Genomic DNA, 16,755 nt, shown 5'->3' on the forward strand with positions numbered 1-16,755 from the left:
TTCAATAGCAAATCTCCGTTTAAAAATCATATCTTTGAAACCCTGAAAACTATTAAATCCTCCATTTTTAAGAAACGTACCGACGAATTTTGATTCCAAATACCAGTTACATAACGCGAACTCCTTCTACATTCGAAAATCTAAAATAATCCATCTCCTCCGACGATAAAATCTCGATCAAGCCCAGAAACTGAACTTTCTCGCGTGTGCTCCGATCTTCATTAAACGTCCCCCACTATCATCTGACGTAAACACGCAGAGATCCTACAGATAAATTTCCATAACCTCGTCCAAATGCTATTAAATGGCGACAAGTGCGAAAAATGTTGTCTATTTCGCGTGTTTCACGTTTGGTTTACATTCGCGGGGGTGTGAGAGCTGCCTTCCAGCAATTTTTATCTGCCAGCGATATCTCTAGCCGTCGAAACTTTCGTGCGACGCCATTACAGCTAACGGTAACCACGCAACGCGTTGATTGGTTGCGAGGCACCAGTGGTGGGGAGAAGTTCCCACCCCGGGCGTCCCTATTTCTTGACAGCGTCAGGGACTTGATGACCATAGTTGAACACACTACGGTTGTCTTAACATCAGACACGCGTTTGTTAGAGAGTAGTGTACTTCGTCGTGAAATTATACTTAATAGTACGGGACATGAGACTTATTCGTGTGTTTCTACTTTGCTTCGAAAACTGAAGAGAAAATTTCAAATGTTTCTGGATGTGAAAGGTGCGTGATTTAAGTGATCAACTAAACAGTTAAAAAGTTCGAGCTAGGCCAAACCAACAGAACTTTCACAAAGAGGATGCTGTCAAATTTTTAGAATTTGTTTCTGTTCACTGTGGAACTCTTCACAGTGACAGAAGTAATTTTTTCGATATATAACTTTGATAATTCCCGACTGACCACTTACATCAAAGTTATTGACACTATGAGGTGGCTCATTTGATAACCACACTTATTCATTTAATGAGATGTAACTGTGACAAGCGCACACTGACGAAGGTTTCTAACTTAAGACACAAATTTTAAAAACAAGTTGTTCCTATAAAGTTTAATTTATGTTTATTGACAAGAACTAGCGGTATAAAGCAAGGAGATAAATTTAACTTAATCTTTTAATAAATTAATGTTGCATTAGCTTTAACAAATCTTAATAATTGTTTTATATGACTAAATTTTTTAAAAATAACTCCTAATTGTGATAAAAGAGATCTAGTCTATACGAACCTCGAAATTCGTTGCTCAACTGATTAATAAGAATTGATTAAAGAAAATTACTCTTTTCTTGGGGTGTACAAAAATCGAATTAAATGGAAGACATATGTAATATCGGAATGGTATCTTATTATAATTCCCTTGCGATGCTTTGCCAACAAGTATCTGGCCAGCAGCCACTTCCACAGCAACTACCACAAAATAATTCTGTACAACATAATTCGACATCAAATAATTCTGCATTAAGTAATTCTACACAACATAATTCTGTGCAACATAATTCTGTGCAACATAATTCTGTGCAACATAATTCAGTGCAACATAATTCTGCTCAACATAATTCTGCTCAACATAATTCAGCGCAACATAATTCTGCTCAACATAATTCAACGCAACATAATTCTGCGCAACCTCATTCTGCACAACATGATCTGCAACAAACAAACACCACAGCCGACGGAGATCAGCAATACTGGTATAGTTATCCAAATGAGCATTTACATGGATCTTCACATGGGTCTTTACATGGACATGTACATACATATCCACATACACATACATATACACAAACACTTCCAGAGACACAAGCACAAATACAGGCAGAAGCGCAAGCTGAAGCTGAAGCTCAAGCACAAGCTGAAGCTCAAGCACAAACACAAGCACAAACACAAGCACATACACATACACATACACAAGTCCAAGCACATACACATACACATACACAAGTACAAGCACAAGCACATACACATACACAAGTACAAGCACAAGCACATACACAAACACAAGCACAAACACAAGCACAAACACAAACACAAGCACAAGCACAAGCACAAGCACAAGCACATCCAAATACACATACACGTGTACGTACAAATATACGATCACGTGCAAATGCACGTGCACATGCAGTTCCATATCCACTTCCACAAAAACTTTCACGAACACTTCCACGAACACTTTCACAAACACTTCCACAAACACTTCCACAAACACTTCCACAAACACTTCCACAAACACTTCCACAAACACTTCCACAAACACTTCCACAAACACTTCCACAAACACTTCCACATGCATATTCACATGCACTTCCACAAACATTTTCACATGCAATTCCACAAACACTTTCACATGCAATTCCACAAACACTTTCACATGCAATTCCACAAACACTTCCACAAACACTTCCACATGCACTTCCACAAACACTTCCACAAACACTTCCACATGCACTTCCACAAACATTTTCACATGCACATACACAAACACTTTCACATGCACATACACAAACACTTTCACATGCACATACACAAACATTTCCACAAACACTTGTACATGCACACGCACATCCACATGCACATACACATCCACATGGATATCCACATGTCCATTATCAATCAACTGGACCACAACAATATTTGGATCCGGCAGAGATGATTTCTAATTGGCCGCATCCTCACGCTTACCCGTACTCACATATTCATCAGTATCAGTATCACCAATATCAACAAGCTCAGCTGGCAGGAATAAATGACTGGGGTTATGAAGCATGTGGTCCTCTTATAACTGAAGAAATAAGCCCTCCTGTTGCTGCCAACGGGGGCGAAGTTAGTAATCCAGATCCTTCGTCTACTTCATCGAAGAATAACGACAGCAGTAACGTTACAAATAGTAAAAACATTATTACGCCTAGCGCTAGCAATAGTGGGAACGGTATTAATAGCGCGACATCGATGAGACCCGCGCAGATCAGAAGTCCCTACGAGTGGATGAAGAAGAGTTCTTACCAGTCTCACCCCAATCCTGGTTAGTCTTATTTTATTTACTTACCTATTTTATTTTATTGCTTTACTTATGTACTTTATTTTATTACTTATATGCTCTACTTTCTTGCTTTACGTATTTTGTTTAGTTATTTTATTTTACTTAAAAGTTCATTTTATTTTCATTTATGGATACGATTTATTTCTCGTATTTGGAGGGAAATCCGCACAAAACTGTGTATTAGAGGTTCTGGATAATTTTTCGTTTTATGAAACAAATTGTGTAAATCAAAATTCTATTTTTTATTTATTTAATTAGTTTACTTATCCTTTTTATTTTCAATTTACACCGGATTTTTTTAATTAATTTAATTAACGGAGACGAGTACGGATTTATGATTTTGACTTGCTATACAGTTTTGTACATGTTCTCCTATTGGATATACATTGGTATATTTTGTTAGTCATATATTATTGGTAGGCATATACTTGTTAGTTTGTGATGTTGTCTGGTTATAAAATTGATAGGATATGTAAAAAGAAGACTTGGTTCGTTAATTGAATTAACAGAGAATTTCTATTTAATATTCAACGTTCGTTGCATCTATTTGATCGTCTAAAACAACGTTCAGAATATAATACGAATTTCTATTCCTCCTCGGAATTTTCAAATCCTTTCTCTGAATTGTAGAATGTTTTAATTTCCTACGTTGTAATTCGTATAAAATTACTGATTACGAATGTATTAATAATTAATTTGTTCAATTTCGTGCATGCACGAAAATTTTTCGGACACGATACTGTTTACGCAACACTCTGATCAAAATTCGAGAATGGTAGTCATTTTTGGCTTAAAAATTATTAAATGGAAAGTTTAGTCTAGAGAATTTGATCTTCACTTTCTCTGTCTTTATATCGTTTATTAATCCTTTGCAGTGCAAACGATTCCTATACAAATCTTCTATCTGCAATCAAGTACTCATATTAATATTCAGATATCGTTCTATTTCGAAATTTATTATTTCTGAGAAAAGACGTTATTTTAAAGTCGATTCAAATTAACCACTATGCTAACATTTGACATTGAGACTGTCCAAAGTTAGATCTACAGACATAAAATATCGTATCATGTCGCGAAAGGTCAAACATTGGTCAACAAATTACGATGAAATAATTAAACAAAAAATGAGTAGGGACACGCGAGTCACTTTGTTCTCTAATAATAAACACCGAAAACGATAATTATTAAACTTGTAAGACTAATCGATGTAGGTACCATTTTACAAGAAAAAAGTAGATAACGCGATATTTATGCGACATCGTATTATTGTTACTGATAATACTTTACGAGCGTAAGAATCGTACTTCGAATGAGATTTAACGAATAATAGGAAAAAATGCTGAACAAATTTCGATCACGGCTCTCTTGCACAATTTACTTTGTATTAATCTAGGTATTAGCGGAATCTTACAAGTTACAAGTAATTAGTAAATTGTTTTTTCTAGAATTATGATAAATATAGTAAATTTCTTATTATACTATAATAAATCTTAATAAATATGTGTATATATATATATATATGTAGCGTTAATAAATTTTTTCATAATAAAGTAGTAAACTCAGTAATAAAATTTCTATATAGTAAAGTAGTAAAAATACTTGTTGCTAATGAGTTTGCTAATGAAGGAAAGATTTATAAGCGTAATTTTACAAATTAAACAAATCGCAAATTAATTGCCCTATTTTACATAAAATCGTAAATTACATAAAAAATCGTAAAAAAATTTACTTTAATACAAATACGCAAACGACGTTACAAAGATGTTTCTGAGCAACGTTAAAACAGTGCAATTTTGCGATCTGTAGTTAAGAAAGTTTAAGACATTCTTCACAAATTATAAAATATTGTTTGCGCAATTGAAGTTTATAAATTATAAAGAACAATTTTATAGTTGTAAAAAGTTGATATAATCTGTAAAATGCTGATATAATCTGCTTGGAAAATTATTGTGCAAGGGTATCTGGAAATATATCGATAAATTCAAGCAACGAATTTCTGTTTTTTGAAACGACCTTGCCAGTTTACGTTTCACGATTTAAAGTCAAATTGCTTCAAACAGTATTCTAACTGCTAGTATTAAAGAAAAACGATAACTGACATGATGGATGAGACGAATTAAAACGTTTCTCGTTAATACAGATAAGGTTCCCGCGTTAATGGAGCTTCGATTATACCTTTAAAATATCACTTCGTTTCTACACGATTATATTCGTTTACCCCTTAACAATTATGATAATATCGAGTATAGATTATATAATTTGCTACTTCCTACTATAATTTATTGTATTTTATTCTATGCTACATACAAAATACTATATTCAAAATATAATCATAGTTTCATAAAATATTCTATTGTTTATATATCTGGCAAATAATACTTTAACTACATATCATTTAAAATAAATTAAAATCAGTTGACATATTCAAAATCGAGCTATTAGGAAACGTACGAAATTTGTCAAATTTATCGGTGAATTATTAATTAAATATAAATCGTAATTATAACAATTGTTCTTTAAAATTGAAACCAAAAGTAGCTTTAATTAATAGCTAATTGAAGAACGTAGAGCATAAGATTTTATTGATGTACAAATCGATAGAAAAATTATTTATATTTTCTTGATAGATGCCTATTTAAATAATTACTTACATAGCCTGTAACAAAAAATCGAGTTACGAATACAATAATATAACAAACTATGGCAACCTAGGACATTAGGTCATATCAACAGATATGATATTTATATACTAGGTGAAATATAATATTTTTTTATAATAATACATACAGTGTCTCATGAAAGTACTTGAACGTTTAATATAAAAAATTTGTATGTTCATATTGTATGTATTTATAACAAATTTTTCAATTTCATTACACAGTATTATAATGAGACACGATTGTCAGTATTATATGTATTGACCTTTGAAACCAATCTGAAAATGTAATATATACAAGAAAGTAGGAGAGATTTACTGTAAGCATATGTTCAATACAAAAATTGATACACAACACAACCGTTTTAAACATATGAGATGGTCCCATTGAATATTCAAACTTATTAATATAATGGATTGTTTAAATACTTTTTCGATCATTGTCAAATATATCCTAAATATCTTGCAGTTTCCATGTGCATTATCAGATTTGTTCCAAAGTTGACGAATTATGATAAAGTATCCCGTTATTGATATATATATATGGCTTATATTACTGGTTCGTTAGATGAGTAACAATTCTTAGAATGATTGATAAATTCACGTTTAGAGCTTATTTTCGTAGATATCTCGAAACTGAAAATTCATATAATGTCGCTCCTCTATTAAACGATATCAAACGATAGCAAATTCATTCTATTTCACGATACGCGAAAGATCATTTCTGTCGATACACATAGTCTTAATATAATTTACTTGAATTAGTGTTAAATGAGAGACTTTTAAGAAAGAATCGTGGAAAACTCGGCGCACATCGCACTCGACTATACATAAACACGTCTCTGCGGTCTAGATACGGTGAACAATGTAAACACGGTAACAGACGAGCAAACATCTAATTGCTCTCAAATATTTGTGAGATAATCTCCGTCCTCTTGCTGTCGCCTCGATTTTTAACCGGACCAACGAAACTCAGAACGCTACTCTTTCCAGTCATCTTCAAGTACAAAGGATTCGTTTCTTTCAAAATTCATCCACAGTTAGTCACGAAACATGTCAAGTAATTTTCTTCCGAGTTCCGCGAGTTTGAAAGTGGTCGCAACGAAGTTGAACGTGATTTTAAAATTACGCGGATTTTTCCATTTTGTAGCAATGCTAAATATAAATCACATACATGATAAGATAAATTACCATAGAGAACTTTTATATTCTCAGATCTTTTGTTTTAAACTTTATCGATATATAGTCACGATAGTCTGATTTCATCGCAATTAACTACTAACAAAACTTCAAAATAAAAATTAACCGAATTTTATTGCCACTATACGTTTACATATTTCACGATGAATTTTATTGCAATTATAGTTGAGATTATAGATTCATAGATATTTACATGTTCATACATGTTTCCTGATTTACGTGGATTTTAATTGTTTCGGTAAACCTCTCGAATGTCTGTTAATTCTTCGTGTACAGTTTATGGATTGAGTTTCGTATTACGTGATGTATGTATATATGATGGAGAAGATTTATAGCTCTTAGAAAATTTTTCTGCATAAAACTTTTCCACTGAATAATTAAAAAGAAACGAGACGAGAGTAGAACATTGTCTCTAGATATTACAACTTTGAAATGCCACTTGAAAATTTCTAACACTTAGAAAGTTGTATATCTTTATTAAAATTATTGTTATTTTCATAGGTAATTATAATTTAAAAGGGGTTTGTTAAAATTCATAATGAAGAAGACTACAATTTTTATACTCCGTAATAAAGAAGATTGAGGTTTTTTTAAACTTCATAATAAAACTCACGCTACGGGAAAGAACTTGCTTCGTATATCTCTAATGGAATAATCTTAGAATGAAGATATCTATACGCTCAGACAGTCAAATATTTTCTACTATTGCAGCATGCAACATAACTGCAAGTTGCAACGCAAATGCAAGTTCTCCGATTCACGACCTCTGCATCATTGACGGTACGATACCAATAGTTGATATTCGGATGTGCACTGTGTTATTTTCTAGCTATTCGTGAATATGTCGTTGATTAGTAATGAACAAAAGTGTTTATTCGTATAGACTAGATTGCCTTGTAAAATCCTGTACAAGTACTTGTAAATATATGTGATTTTTTACTTAATTCTTTTATGAAATATCACCTTTCAAGGTCGCAACAAATTATAATAACGGTTTCGCTTCTTAGAATGTTTATATCTGATAACCGTTAACTGAAATTTATTTGTATACGTATTTTTACTTCTATTCTAAAATAGTTTTAAAATTAATTTCTTAAATTAATTTTAAAGCAATTGAAATCTTGTGTTTTTCCAAAAATTGTATTTGTAATTTCATTGTAGCCTTCAGTATTTATTTTTATTTATTGCCTTTTATTTAAATTCGAAAGTTGCCTTACGAGGAATTGAAGAAAAAACCAGACTTACACAGAATATTTAGAAGAAAAGTCCTATTACTTTTCTTCATCCGTGTATGGTCCTAGATTATTCGATAGTTTGCATGTCTCAATTACGTACATCTAAACTTATAGTCGTTAAGTTTGTCTTGCTGAATGTAAATTTTATATTGTGGATATATTCGATTATCTATTAACCATTTAATGTTTATAATACGAATATCGATGATGAAATTATTGCATGATATAATCATTTGCATGAATTGTATGCTGTGATAATTTATAAGTGATCTAAATGTTTCTTCTAGTATATATTTATAACTTTTAATACAGTTGCTTTTCATATAGTTGCACAATGTCAGTAATAAAAATTGGTAATTATGTACATAATTGTTGATTATAAATTCTTCAATCAAATTTATCAATTAAATTAAAGATCAAAATCGTAGAAAAGTTTACCACTACTAGACGTAACATTCTCAAATAATTCTAGTTCTCTGATATCCGATTTTCAAAGTTTCCAGTATTTTCAATTCTCTAAGCTGTAAACTCTCACGTTTAAATCGCCCATAGCGAGGCTCCCAAACTTTTACGGACTTTGGAAAACAATAATTTTTCACGATCCATTCGAAGGTCGCACGAAGCGTAATTGCTATCGAGACTTGACTTTCACAATTGACTTTATATAGATCTGCAAACTCGGAGAAACTAGACAAAAACAGTAATCCTCGCGTGATCTCTAACCGAACCAACTTTGAATTGTGCAACCGACGATTCTCGATGAATAAGACGCTTCTAATGAACGTTTAAAGAACTTTCATATTTTGGTATTTAACTGGGCCAAAATCAGCTGGTATACGACCCGCATACTTTGTGAATTTATGACTCACAGTATACAGAAACAAACCTTCAAGTATTTGCTTCACTTCGAAGTATAACTACAGCCAAATCATCAGTGGTAGCACCTTACAATCGCGAGGATATCACGACTTTCCTTTCCTCGTCCTGTTTCCTTCCTACTGCTAAATTTCATCTTTTTCTCATTTTTCGACCGTTTCACAGCCCAGCATCCCTTCAATACCTTCTACCGGCTATTACCCGGATTTTATGGTTATATTGCAGGCAGCCGCTGTCTCGTATAAAGACGACACTCTGATGATTCAGAATACGTATATTCGCACGCTTCTGGCTGTATGCGATTTTTCCTCGTGATTATTAGTTATAGTTGGCGTGCTCCCTCGAAACGACCGCATTCTGCTCGAGTCATCGCGATAGAGAATGCGTTTTCTCCGGATTTTATTACTGACGCCATTTTAGTCACCTCGTGAGAAGCTAAGGATAGAATAAAGATGTTTATGCAAATTTGTATTTTTATAGAAGTGAAATATAAATACAGGTCGGTCTTACCTATTCAATCTTATTAATATTCTATTTTTAATATTCCGCGTATTTTCCCTAATTTTCAATTTCGCACGAATGCACGACGATCACAATTATAAATTCACGCTAAATATACTGAAATATAAATCGATTGACTCGTAAAACTTTTGGAAGCAATTTTGTGGCGTAAGTCCATTTAAACGTTCATCCTCGTTCGACTATTATGTCGTAAAACTTCTTCGAACTGTTTGTTTTGCCATCAATGAACTTTCATGAAATCTGTTGCCTGTTAGGATAGACTAGGATAATTTTTACTTCCTACTTTGCTTTCCTCATCCTCTTATACCGAACCCTTTATTTTATATTTTACCCATCTGTACCTGCAGCTTAAGAACCAGCTAATGAACTTTGCCGTGTCGGCAATATAACAAACAATTAAGGATCAAGGCAAGACATTTTACCCGGTACTCTTCTATGTACAGAAAGTTGACGAAATTTCAATTTCGAAAAGTACACTGTAGGTATAATTACACCCCGAGCCTCTAGGTACCTGTATATTGTTATTAACTGTTACTTCAACCTCCTGCAGATAAATATATGAATTCTGACCTGACAGGACGTGCCGTTGAGAGAGGATTACCTTAAAGTTCTAAAACAGATGTCGTGAAGAATTTATCACTTTGGTCAGTTTCCTTAGGTCTGATGCTTACAGAGAACTGTTATTATCTTTCTATTCCCATACAAGTAGGTAATTTTTCATAGAAATAGAAATGCGCATCGGAAAACATGGAATCCGTAAATAAAGGAACTCTTACGCTCAAGAAACGCTTAAGCGACTTGGTGACGAACTAATTCGTCTTTTTCGCTTAACGGGTTAAAACACATCGTCGTGCATATTACTAAGCACGTGCGAGGCACTCGAGATTATGATTCAATTAAATTCGTCGGATCAGTTAGATGAGATTTTTGCAAATCATGGTTTCTATAAATATCGCGCACTCGTATGAGTGCCGTTATCGGAGATAAAATTGCACAGCGATAACGATTTCTACGATTCAGAAAATTACAAATATTATGTTGTATATTCTTTGGTCTGGACCTTTGAGGCTGAAAAAGGTGCATATGTGTCAAGGAATTTTGAGCGTCGCGCGCCGTGCCGTGATTGATTGTTGTTTTCGACCACCAAGAATTTCTCATCCTATCAATGCTAGTTACAAGGTTAGGATTTATGTAAACTTGCTTCTCCGAGCAATTCAAGCGAATACGTGTAGTATTTATCCAAGGATTCTTGAAAAATGATATCTCAATATAAACTTAGGCAGGTTGCCTAGATTTCTAAAGATACAAAAAGCTATAAAAGTATAAATTCGTATAAACATCAGCAGTCCATTTATTAGAAATCCAAACTCTAGCAGTATCTAACAGTAGCAGTATCAAAGAGTAAAGTATATTTAAATAAACCGTACTCTCCTGTATATTTTAATTCAGCAATATTAACAAAATCTTGTATGCGCGTAACGAGATTAATCAACGAAGCGACTACTGTATAGCTAACTACAGAAGAGACACTTGATATGTAATATACAAATGTTGCATGGCACAATAGAGGTAATTGTGATGTCACTGACGAATAGTACCCGTGCGAGTAGAGAAGCGTCGGTTCAAGTAGAGCGGTGGTATGGGGGTCGCGGTTAAGGGGGTGGCAAAGAGAAGTCGAGGACATCGACAGGAAAAGCGGGACACGCGCTTTCACCATTTCGCATAGCGAAATGGAAGAGCAAACGCTATAATGGGGTAGCAACGAGCCCCAGGAGTCCTCTTTCTTTGCTCCCTTGCTCGAGCTCTCTTCTCGTCTCACTTTTCCGCCGGATAGTACGCAAAATATTCTTCCCTCTTGCTCAATCAAAATACACATATAGCGAGGTTGAGGCACAAAATCATGACGTGGATTTGTTTTGATTGAACTATACGTGTGCGTGCTAAACGTCATGCTTGTACGGATCTGAATAATTACAACATAAAGGGTTGGTTTCGTAGCGAATATCTAAAGTCGACTTTCGGCAGATTCGTAAAATTATTCAAAAAAGTAGATGTTTAACACTTGGTTAAAGGTAGGCACATATTCTTTCGAAAGAAATTCTTTTGTAATCTCTATACAAATATTGCACGACACGTTTCTCTGTGGTGCTCAAATTCTTCCATTTGTACTACATCGTGCTGACGATTTACATTCTTCTGTTCACGTTGTTTTTTCTTATCGAATAGTAGAGAAGTTCTTACAACAGGAATATCCATGAGATACGTGTTATACAAATCTTGTGAATTAATTATTTGGATAAAGAATAACTGGCTAACGCTGAAACGTTAAGCAATGTTTCCTTACAGTATCTAAGAAACTTCTAAGGAGAAATCTAAGAAACTTCTCGCACAGTAGCTCTCGATTTCCTACTTCTCTTGAAATTGCAGTTTCTTGCTACACTTAAAGTATCAAAATTGTATCAAAGAAACTAGAATGTAAGATACATGAACAAATACATAGGAAGAAAAACAAGTTTTGACTTGTATATTTTATTTATATGATTGAGAATCATTGGAATCTTTGAAAATCCACTGTTCTTTAATATTCTTCTTTTGAATAATAATTCCTATGAACATCTTTGTGACAATTATAATATTCTGTTTGAAATAATAATATCTCTATGGAAAACAACGAATTACCCTTTTTGGTCACTTTAATAACAAACGCGAATAGGTCAAAAACGTGTCAAAATTTGTATCAGAACTGATTTTTGCAAAGTTCTTTTCTGAAAGAGGAAGATGAACGATGCACGTGGCGTTACAAGAAATGCATATGTCAATGCGTAATAGAGTAGGTACTGACAATGGGTGAAATGAAATTATCATGACTGACCTGGTGTAACAATTACGCTATTCAAAGTATAAGTAGATCGAGTGTTGACAAGAAACCGGTCGGATAATCGTAGGTGCGAGTTCCGATATCAGAGAGATGAAAAAAGCCGACGGTAATCCTTGCCGACTCACACAACTACGCGGTTCTTACATCGAAAAACCGACCGTTCTCCCCTTCAAACAACGTTTTCTCCTCTGGGATTTCCGATAGACTTTTTTTCGGATGTAAAAGTTCAAGTTTATACAACTTTGGACGGTTAAAAATCAAACAGTTGCAAAGAAATTGACTTTCCATCTATTACATCACGCGGATTAATTTCGTGCTGGATGGCAAACTTTTTCGTTTTATTATTCTGGTGTCTTTGTATCTTTTATTTTATTTTCCAATTTTAAATCTTCTGAAATGATATTTTCTTTTAACGATGCATTATAAAAAAAACTTATCAAAAAATTATGTGGAAAGGTCTGTCGAAATTAAAGGACGCATAATGTCGTAGCGTTTAGGAACTTTTTCTTCTTTCTGTTTCGATGACAATCTTCAACGAAGAAATGTCTGTCGATAAGATTTAATAATGTTTTATGCTTGTTTATTGTGCATTAGGTTTCATCGACAATTATGCTTAACATGGCAAATATTTGCGATTCTGATGAACGATACGTGTATACGCATTGTCGAAAAAGGAATGATATTCGAATATTTATACACGATTGACTCTTTCTGCTTGTTATTTACAAATGTTGTTTGCCGATTTGCATATATTAATTATTGTTTTAAAATAGTAGTGCACCTACAAGGTATTTAAGTATACGTGCCCTCATTTTCTTTGAATTTGTGGAAAATTATTGGTGACTTCGATTAAATTGTATTTTCTATAGTCTCTATCATGAGCAATGAGAATGCTAATAAATATTACATGTTATGCAAATTCGTACTTTTATGAAATTAATTTAAAAAATGGAACCTAAACTGGCACTTGCTTTATCCATTGAATATTATAAGAAATGGCATACTTTGAGTATTTTATACTTAGACTTTTGCACATTATATGTATTTTGTTACATATTAGGTCGGTCGAAAAGTTTCTTTCGTTTAATAAAGAAATAATGGATGCACAATATTTTCCGTTTCATATTATTTTATCGAATTACGTGTAATCCATTTTGTTCTATCAAGATAAAGATCACAACGTTTGATAGATTAGGTTCAATGTTTGTATAAAGATGCATCGTTGTAAAAGGCGTGTCTGTAAAAGAAAAAGGCATTCCGGACAACCTAATACTATATTAAGTACCTACATATAATTATTGTAAATAATACGAAGTATAGGAAAATAGGATCTACGAACTGATACGAAAATTCACCAAAGTTGTATCATTATAGTTTCCAAATTAATATTTGTAAGGAACCTCTTCTTCTTCTTACTTAGAAGGGCAGTATAAATCATTCATAGAATCTTCTTACTTTGTGAAACTCTCCCATAAAACGTTCTTTTTATCAAATTTCCAAAAATACACTATGCGTAAAACGCATTTTATATTTGCGACGGGGATCGTTTCATTACTTCACTATCATTACCGCGAAAAATTTTAAATGCTCATAGGTACACGATAACGATCGGGCGCAATCTGAGCAAGAAATTCGACGTGTCATAATATATTGTTCTAATATTTGAACAGCTATGATACCTATGTATATAACATATCTTCCAACCCTATTCACATATACAATACTCAAGTCTCCATTTTCCTCCACACATAGTTAATACTCTTCAAAAATCGTAATAACATAATCTTAAAAAAAAAATTTGAAATTACTGGCTTTTATAAATGGCTTTTATGGAATCAAACTTTGTCAGTGTATTCTACGGGTACCTGTAATCGAGTAAAAGATGTTATATCTAGATGTCATTTAAAGCTTTATTGAAAAGTTACAATAAAAGTACAAAATATAAAGAGAGAACAATACCTTGGTCTCAAATGTCATTGCTAATTTGATAACATCGCTGATTTGGCTCTAAAATCAAATAAATAAAATCCTGAGACATTTGTCATGAAAATGTTATTGTTTTTATAAAGACTGCCTTTTAAATATAGTGACTTTAAATTTTCATCTTTTTGAGGATTTAAACTATTAGGATTTTTAAGAGTCTGCTGTACTTGTGGAAGAAAACGCAGTAGCAAATTTGAGTATCACATGTATGGCAGTAGAAATTAATTTCTCTTTGGAACAGACGAAGAGTTACTATACAGTAATCTCGGTGATTTGGTGCCAGCCATGCTGTATCCATGTATATACCTTCGAAAAGTCTAAGGTCGAAGCTTATTCGTGATGTCTCGAAGGCCTCGAGCACTGTTATCGAGGAGTGGTGGATTAACGTGCACGCCTTTGATCTCGCCGGCCACCGGCCTTATCTAATCGTTTTCCTTTCTCCCGTTGCGTCTCTTCCCGCCCTCTCCGTCAGTTTCGCTGCGTTTCAGTTTCCTTCTCATTTTGTATATTTCGTACTCTGGTGTATAGTAATCGTTTTCGAATGCCACGTTAAATTCGCACCATCAACAACGCAGATTTATCGGTATCTTCTTTCTCGTCCATTTTCTTCAAATTCTTCGTCGCTATATAATAATGAATCACAGAACGTTCTCTGTCATTCATATACAATGATTCGCTCTAGTATTTGAACGCTTACTGTACGAAACGTCTAAGTGTAATGCTTGATTAAGCTTCTAAAAAGATTAATTACAAGCTAAATTGATATGCCTGCCACTGCATGTAGTAGACAATGTAACCGTTTGATATTAGATAAAATTTCTTCTCCTTTAGTGTTCTAACTGTATTAAAATTAGACTTACATATTTCTCCTAATTTTGTGAAAATTCTTTATTAATATTTTATGCAAATATGGACTTTTTACATGTGTTACTTTTAATTTTTAATATAATCTTTAATCTTCCTATAATTGAATACATGATAATTTCCATCGAAATTTCGGACGAGTATTATCCATTTTGAAGTTATACGTCTTGATTTATCGTTCTTTCGAGGATTCCTTCGCACGTGTCATGTGTAGCGAATAGATTTTTCTAAAATTATTATAAATCATGTTACATTACTAATGGGCTTCAGTACGAGATGTGTCTACTTGTATGATCGTCAAAAGCGTTATCTTCGTTATACGCGTTATTGACAAGAGAATTAGGGAAGCAGATATTAAACGTGTAATAATGTCGATCTTATCTTCGCCTTCTTGCTTTTTACAGGAAAAACCCGAACTAAAGACAAATACAGAGTGGTCTACACAGATCATCAGAGGTTGGAGCTTGAAAAGGAGTTTCACTATAGCCGTTACATCACAATCCGTCGCAAAGCTGAACTCGCCGCTAATCTTGGGCTTTCGGAACGACAGGTGAGTAATTTACAAAAATAATAGATACAAATATTTGCGATATTAAAATAAAACGCGACTTGCGAGAAGCGAAGAGTTTGTAGGAATAAAGAGACAGGTTCGACACCTAAATTATATTTTTTAAGGAAATAGTATTTTCTATCAGACTATTGGATAGTATTGGACTTATTAGTATAGGTTGTATGCGTATACTTAGCATATGATGGTATCTGATACCATCATAGATAAATACAATTTTCTTTTTTAAACTATATGTTCAACATATCTAAAGAAACTTATGGATTTTATATTCGACTTTATAAACGCACGAAAAATTATTACTATAAATATTACATACGTATATAGTGGACTATATATAAATTTATATTACGTTTAGGAAAGTCGCATAATTTTGATTGATTTTGATTTTACTGGTTCCCTGAAATTATTGTAATATGAAGCCGCCTTAATCATTTCTCAATATATAATAATCGATCAAGTCGTTAAAGTTTATCTAACATTTAAACACAAGCTTAATTGGATCAGTAGGTACTAGTAAAATAAAACTGCATTTTTATTGTCGCAATATTTTCGTAAAATATTTATTACTTGTATTTCGAAAGGTCTAGAAAAATAGTTTCGAATCCTCTATCCTTAAATATTACTTAAATACATGTTCTATCTCCCGACTATATTCCTAAACATACAATCTAAAGGTGCCACCATTCTTCTGTTATAGGTTAAAATTTGGTTTCAAAACCGTCGTGCAAAAGAACGAAAGCAAGTTAAAAAGCGCGAAGAGCATGGACGGAAAGAGTTAAAAGCGGCAGATGGAATACCAGGCAGTGCAATAGCCAGCCTGGCAATCGAAGGGTTGGCAGAAATGGGCGGAATACTTGCTTACGAAGGTAATCCGCCATCTCCTCGCGCTGGACCTTCGTCACGGCCAGTCCTTTAAGGACCTGCTATCCAC

General features: G+C 33.4%; 1 protein-coding gene across 1 annotated transcript; it reads left to right on the forward strand.

The window, feature by feature from the left end:
- Window positions 1–1,302: 1,302 nt before the first annotated feature.
- LOC132907123 (mediator of RNA polymerase II transcription subunit 15-like) lies at window positions 1,303–16,755 on the forward strand. The gene is made up of 3 exons (XM_060959894.1): window positions 1,303–3,021; window positions 15,658–15,803; window positions 16,522–16,755. Exons 1-3 carry the CDS (start codon window positions 1,311–1,313, stop codon window positions 16,738–16,740), a joined length of 2,076 nt encoding a protein of 691 aa, XP_060815877.1. The 5' UTR covers window positions 1,303–1,310; the 3' UTR covers window positions 16,741–16,755.

Source organism: Bombus pascuorum, chromosome 5 (assembly GCF_905332965.1).
Source record: "Bombus pascuorum chromosome 5, iyBomPasc1.1, whole genome shotgun sequence".
NCBI classification, from domain to species: Eukaryota; Metazoa; Arthropoda; class Insecta; order Hymenoptera; family Apidae; genus Bombus; species Bombus pascuorum.